This window comes from Trachemys scripta, chromosome 2, assembly GCF_013100865.1.
Source record: "Trachemys scripta elegans isolate TJP31775 chromosome 2, CAS_Tse_1.0, whole genome shotgun sequence".
Classification (NCBI taxonomy): domain Eukaryota; kingdom Metazoa; phylum Chordata; order Testudines; family Emydidae; genus Trachemys; species Trachemys scripta.
The window spans coordinates 245196905-245204431 of NC_048299.1; the positions used below are offsets into that span (position 1 = coordinate 245196905).

The 7527-nt window shown below is 43.9% G+C and overlaps 1 protein-coding gene across 5 annotated transcripts in view; it reads left to right on the top strand.

The window, feature by feature from the left end:
• Nucleotides 1–7527, top strand: part of VPS13B (vacuolar protein sorting 13 homolog B) — a 948921-nt gene that overhangs the window by 890885 nt on the left and 50509 nt on the right. For all 5 annotated transcript variants that reach the window (XM_034763372.1, XM_034763367.1, XM_034763371.1 and 2 more), the window contains exons 44-47: nt 3440–3595; nt 5928–6191; nt 6666–6749; nt 6943–7118. In XM_034763372.1, coding sequence (XP_034619263.1) covers nt 3440–3595; nt 5928–6191; nt 6666–6749; nt 6943–7118 — 680 coding nt within the window. The remainder of the gene's footprint in view (nt 1–3439; nt 3596–5927; nt 6192–6665; nt 6750–6942; nt 7119–7527) is intronic.

Below are 7527 nucleotides of genomic sequence, written 5' to 3' on the forward strand. Positions count from 1 at the left end.
CGTTTGATGGCAAAGCATTATTTGCGACCAGACAGATACCCATCTGCATGGGATGAAGGATTCCCGCACCACCCTGCAGACGCTGGGCCTCTATGTCCTGCCTTCTAAGGACAAGCCCAGGCCTCAAACCTCTGCTCCTTCAGCTCGGGGCAGATACGAACCCCCACCTAAGCGGCAGAGAGACCAAAGGCATCGGTCCCAACACCAAGGCCCGGGCCCTCAAAGGCCAAGAGGCCAGGAAAACAGCATTTTTGACTCATTAAGGGGGGTCACCATGCCACTTGCCAGTGTACTCCCCCCAGTTAATAAAGTTGCATTTTATCAACCGTTTATCGGCCTTCTGACTGCAATGGTCCCATATAACGTTGGACCAATGGGTCCTCAGCACCATCTCCCAAGGGTACAGGTCGCAGTTTGTTTCAACCCGGCCCCAACCATCCCCCATCCCGGGAGCTGTCCGGGGACCCAGAGCATACCCTCCTCCTCCACCAGGAGGTAGAGCGCCTCCTCTCCCTGGGAGCTGTGGAAAGGGAATTCCAGGGCAAGGGATTTTACTCCAGATATTTCCTCATCCCAAAAGTGAAAGGCAGGCTTCGGCCCATCCTCGACCTGCGGAATCTCAACCAGTTTTCTGGTTCATTGCAAATTCCGCATGGTGTCCCTGGCCTCTATTATTCCATCCCGAGACCAGGGGGATTGGTTTGCGGCGCTGGACCTCCAGGATGCGTACTTCCACATCCACATTTTCGAGGGTCCACAGGTGTTTCCTCTGTTTCCTGGTGGGTCAGGACCACTTCCAGTTTATGGTCCTTCCCTTTGGCCTCTCTACTGCCCTCAGGGTATTTACGAAGTGTATGGTGGTGGTGGCGGCCCACCTCAGGAGGAAACGCTGCAGATCTTCCCCTACCTTGACGACTGGCTGCTCAAGGACCGGTCTCGGTCTCTGGTGCAGCAGCCGATGAATTTCCTGCTGGACGCCTGCGCAGATCTAGGCCTACTGGTGAACGAGGAGAAATCCACATTAATCCCAGTTCAGTGCATAAGCTTTATAGAGGTGCTGTTAGATTCTGTGTTTTCATATCACATGACGGCCCAGTTTCTGAAAGGGTTAGATCGGACATTCCCTTACGCCAGACCCCCGGTCGCGCTCTGGGACCTGAACCTACTGCTCTCCCGCCTCACAGGGCCTCCCTTTGAGCCATTAGCCACGTGTTCGTGGTCCCACTTGTCGTGGAAGGTGGCGTTCTTAGTGGCTATCACCTCAGCCCATCGGGTCTCGGAGCTCAGGGCCCTGACCTCTGAACCGCCCTATACGGTCTTCCATAAGGACAAGGTGCAGCTCTGCCCTCACCCTGCCTTTTTGCCGAAGGTAGTCTTGGCTTTTCATATGGATCAGGATATTTTCCTCCCAATCCTCTGCCCTAACCCCCATTCCTCCAATGAGGAATGCCGCCTGCACATGTTAGACGTGCGCAGAGCACTGGCCTTTTACCTGGACAGAACCAGGCCATTTAGGAAGTCTCCCCAGCTGTTCATTGCATCGGCCGAGCGCATGAGGGGACGACTGGTGTCCACCCAGCGGATTTCCCGCTGGATCACCTCGTGCATTCGCGCCTGTTACAACCTGGCAGGGATTCCCCCACCTCCTGTTGTGAAGAGAGCCCAGGCCTTGTCAGCGGCCTATGTGGCTCTTGTCCCTATTCAGGACATCTGTAGGGCTGCTACATGGTCCTCTGTCCACACCTTCTCATCGCACTATGCAATCATCTCCCAAATGCGGGATGACGCCGGGTTTGGTAGGGCGGTACTCTGCCCGGGTAACCCTTAAATCTTTACACTTAAACGTCTACCCGCCTCCATCAGGTATAGCTTGGAGTCACCTATTGTGGAATACACATGAGCAATCTCTCGAAGAAGAAAGGACAGTTACCTATTCCGTAACTGGCGTTCTTCGAGATGTGTTGCTCAGGTGTATTCCACGTCCCGCCCTCCTTCCCCTCTGTCGGAGTTGTCTAGCGAGAAGGAACTGAGGGTGGGGGGAGCACGCAGCCCCTTTTATGGCTCGATATGTCGGCGCCACTCCAGGGGTCACAGCGGTGCTCCCCCACTATGGATACTGCTAAGGGAAAAACTTCCGGCACCGGTGCACGTGGCGAGCATGCACACCTATAGTGGAATACACCTGAGCAACACATCTCGAAGAACGCCAGTTACAGAACAGGTAACTGTCCTTTATTAACTTTGCATAACCATGAATCATCTATGTAAAAGCTAAATGGCCAGCTCCTCAGCTGGAGTAAATTGATGTAATTTATTGACTTTAAAAGAACTGTATCAATTTTCATTAGCTGAGGACTTTGGCTCACAGAATCTCCATGGACTAGGGATAGGTACATACTGTGTTGAAAGACTTTTTGAATGATGAAAGACTGAGGGCTTGTCTATAGAGTGCATTAGTGCGCACCAGCTGAGGTATAAATTCTAGTATACACAACCCTGCCAGGTTGTAACAGGTGTCTTGTACTAACTCTCTGTGTGGACCTTCTTGTGCACACTAAAAGTTCTTTAGTGTACGTTCATGTAATACTGCTTCAAATAATACTATGTCAATGTGCTCTAGGGAACATTGAGTGTGTTCCAGCAAGATCCATGTAGAGAGTTAGTAAACAACATGCTTGTGTGCACTAGAATTTACACCCCTATAGTGCATAGTGATGCACCAGGTAGACAAGCCCTACACTGCCTTAGAAACGGTTTAAGCTAACCAGAAAAAGGCATTCCTATTCCAGAATAAGAGTGACTACACGGGGACTGATACTGGTATAACTATATAATTATAATGGTATCATTATGCCTGCAAAAGCCCCTTGTCACCACTTTGATTCAAATGAGATGTTCCCCATTTCTAAGCAATACATTTAAATACTGATACATTTGATATACTTATGAGAACAAGTGAGCTGCCCCCACTCCCCAAATGATTGTTTTGGGTGGGGGTAAGGGGTTTGTATTCATGAATGACAGCTTAAAGATTTTTTAAAAATGGCCTGTATCTGAAGTACCTGCTAACCGTAAAAAGAGTGGCATTCCAGAGCAGTAAAGGAACTCTCATTTTCTTTGCCCTGCCCTATAGTGTGCAGGGCCTCTTCTTAACAAGTGTTGTGCTAGATCTTTACCATTCAAGAGCATAAATTACTTGCAGTATACAGTATGGAAATTTATTTTGGAAATATTGTAATATAATCATTCAGAGTGCTACATTATTCTTTGTGTAGTCAGCAATTCTGAAAAATGGGTGTTACACAGATTTCAATGAAAATATCTGCTTGGCATTTTTAAGTTTTATGGATAGAAACATTTCCCAACATTGGAACTCATATTCTAGTGCAAGCCTTTTTTTTGCCGTTCTGCATTGAAAGAATTATTGTTTCCTCTCCAGCTGTTACACATCTGCATTGAAGGTTGGGGAAACTGGCGCTGGTCTGAGCCATTCAGTGTGGACAATGCAGGGACCTTTATCAGAACCATTCAGTACAAAGGCAGGACAGCATCACTTATCATCAAGATTCAACAGCTCAGTGGAGTGCAAAAACAAGTAAGTGCCCTTATGTACAGTATAGGGGAATCATTTTTAATCTGAGTAAATTAGATTATGCTTTTTACATAAATAATGAATAATCCATTTTAAAATTATAATATTTCCCTGTAATTGCAGTGTTGCTCACTAATGCCATAATATTTAATGAGACTAGCAGGACTTACATTATAGAGATTATTTCAGGAGTTAATATGACTCTGCTGTAAGAATTCACTCTGGTATGAATCTTGGCACACAAAATCTTAGTTCTCAGCACATTTTTTACACATTTTGTAAAACATCCTTTTGCCTGGGTTATAATTTCTAACAGTGCAAAGTTATACAGTTTCTGGCACATTTTTGTACTCTTGAAAAGTAGGAATGTGTTATGTTATTTATGTTTTTATTCAGTAGTGTGCCTCAGGCCCTTAGGTTATTGAAAAAGAGGGGGGAAAAGAAATGACCGAATTAAAATTTCAAAAGGTGTGTTGTCCCTTTAAGGGCCAGAGAGCCAAAGAGTTACTTGCTATGGCAGCTTCATACCAGGTCAGCCTGGGGATACTGACCCATTTCCCCCGTCCTGGACCAGGCAGAGCAGCACCTACCCTCTCACCCACAAAAGTAGTTAAAATACTAGATTTAGTCATGATCTGCTGAGGGCATTACACTATTCACTCCTTTCTCGGTGGGCTGGGAATGAATTTTTTCCCTCACCACCAAATTGGCCAAGGTGAGGTGGGTTTTTTTTTTTTTTTTTGCCTTCCTTACCTAAAGCTTAGTTGGGGCAAAAAATAAAATGGAGTTAAGCTATGATGGCACAACTCTTTAAGTATCAGTGGGGTAGCCGTGTTAGTCTGAATCTGTAAAAAGCAACAGAGGGTCCTGTGGCACCTTGGAGACTAACAGAAGTACTGGGAGCATAAGCTTTCGTGGGTAAGAACCTCACTTCTTCAGATGCAAGTCAGTTGCTCTTTAAGTAAGCGTAGCATGGATGTCCAGTGCAGGTACTCTGTGGGGAAGGGATTCGGTGATCAGATCAAATGGATTGGTAAGGAATACAGAGGACATGTTCTTTAAAGGAATGGAAAGAGGAAGGATTCAGCGCTCCTGTGACTTGTACAGCAGGGAAACAACCCCTTCTCCTTTATGGCCCCTTTAACTCTCATTCAAGGGGGATGCAGCTAGATTCCAGCAGCAGGCTGGCTGGGGACCAGGATGGGTAAAGGGGGAAAGCTGACAGCAGCCCCCTCCACCCGGGAATATATAAATGATTATGGAATTACCTGCACTCTACAATTTTATCTGCTGGGTACTCCAGAGCATTTAGGAATAAAGTTGCAGCCTAATTAAACCACATCCACTGACTCCTGTTCTCCTTCTGGCATAGCCACACAATGGGCTACTGTGCAGATGTTTTCCTATAACATGTTAATATATCTGTAATAATATTGTAATGGTTCTGCCTCAATTGGCAGAAGCCAGGGCATATGGTGGACATAACACATTCAGTCCATAGACATAGGAGAGCACCTTGTGTTACTCAATAGTGATTCATCTGATTTGGACAGTAGTAACTCTCAACCTGTTTGGCCAATTTTTAGGTAGACATATTTAATACACATAGTGTGGAGGGCCTCAGAGCTGGTTGAAGCTTTGTTTTTTATTTTAATGTTTAAATGGGAGTTTAATTTCAGGGTAAGTTTGAAAGCTGTAAACATACTGCAGAGACTTGCTCCTTTGAGAAAGTGAACCCTAGATAGTGACCAGGATTTGGGGTTTCAGTGGAACCCTTCAAAAGCCATTGTGGCTACAACTCAAAATATCCATAGCGATGACACCATATCCTAAGAGAACTGCAATATATAGGAACATCAGGGAAGGGCAAAGACATAACTACAGCCACAGAGTGCAATCCTACAAAGTGCTCAGTAGGAGTTGAGGACACTAACACCATGCAGGACCTTACCTGAATTTTTTGCATAATATCCATTTACATCAAATCCATATGTTATTTTAACATAGTTTGGGGTATCTTAATAATTATGGTTCTCTGAATTATCAATGCATTTGGCCAGTCATAAGAATATTTTTCTTTATAAAATCAATGCACTGTTGGAATATCTAAAGAGCTCACTCTCCATCATTTTCAGCAACTCTCAGAAACAAAACATTGCTTGATTTTTTTTCACTGTAGATTGTTCTTGTAAAATTACTCAAGAGCAATTTAAGAACAATACAGTTCGAAGGTATTTGAAGAATCTTGTCTCTTAAATTTAATTCCACAGTGACACCCTTTGAGTTTTCTTTTCAGAAATTGGTAATGCAGCGGTTGTCTATTTTTATGTTTTAGATCATAATCTGTGGAAGACAGATGGTCTGTAGTTATCTGGCTGACAGCATCGAATTAAAAGTGGTTCAGCACTACATTGGTCAAGATGGGCAGGCAGTTGTTAAAGAACATTTTGACTGTCTTGCAGCCACACAAAAGCTGCCTTCCTATGTTCTAGAAAATGATGAGCTGACGGAGTTGAGTGTGAAAGCTAAAGGAGATGAAGACTGGTCAAGAGATGTATGTCTCAGTTCCAAACACACAGAATATAGCACAGTCATTCAGGTATGAAGATAAATAGATGTTTGAGTATAGCATTTAAAAATTTCCACCTAAAACTCCCAGGCTCCTTTGCAAATTTCAGTTTAGAGGAGCTGGTGGAAACCTCACAGGCTGAATATCAATGTACGTTCATTGGAATGGCACTTTCTTCTGGTCCAAACTACCTTCCCTCCTCTCATCAGTAGCAGATAGCTGATAGAGGAACTTCTGATTGCATCCTTAATTATAGTAGTCCTATTAGACTCCATTACAGTAAAAATATATGGTATTGCATACCTTAAATATGTCACATATTTAGGTTCCTATGTAAATTTAAAAAAAGAGAGCGAGCCATGTTACTCAAAGTGGTGAAGTGTTCTCTTCTCTACTTTCTGACTTACAGTAACTCAGAGTTCTAACTGATAGTGATCAAATGTTCAGCTTTATAAGCTAAAAATAATCTATCTTAATGCTGTCTATTCATCTCTCTGTGTGCAGGTGCCATCTTCAAACAGTTCAATTACTTATGTGTGGTGCACAGTTTTGACATTAGAACCCAACACTCAAGTACAACAACGACTAGTGAGTGCATTCACCATTCTCTGAATTCTGTATAGCTCTGTGGCCTTTTCGTGTTCTGAAATAAATTAAGGTCAGAATGACCCAGAGCAAAGATTTATTAACAGCTTGTTTCAGCAGCTGGAATAGAATTAACATTAAGTTAGCGTGTTGTTTTTTGTTTGTTTTTCTGTTTTGCTTTTGTTTTTCTTTTTAGATTGTTTTCAGCCCTCTTTTTATCATGAGGAGTCATCTTCCAGATCCAATTATCATACATTTGGAGAAAAGAAGTCTGGGGTTGAGTGAAACACAAATGATTCCAGGAAAAGGGCAGGAGAAATCATTGCAAAATATAGAGCCTGATCTTACCCATCACTTGACTTTTCAAGCCAGGTATAACTTGTGCATTTTCCTAAAAATGCCTACAATAAAAAAGCAACAGAGGGTCCTGTGGCACCTTTGAAACTAACAGAAGTATTGGGAGCATAAGCTTTCGTGGGTAAGAACCTCACTTCTTCACTTGCATCTGAAGAAGTGAGGTTCTTACCCACGAAAGCTTATGCTCCCAATACTTCCGTTAGTCTCAAAGGTGCCACAGGACCCTCTGTTGCTTTTTACAGATTCAGACTAACACGGCTACCCCTCTGATACTTGACAAGAATGGGCATGGAGCTCCAAGATGGGACTTTCCACCTCTTAGTCTGTGTGCTCCCATGACATCCAGGATGCAACGGCAAAGGTTGGTATCCATAAGAAGTCAAATCTGGGACCGACTGGCCATAAAGACATGGTAGCCAAAGAC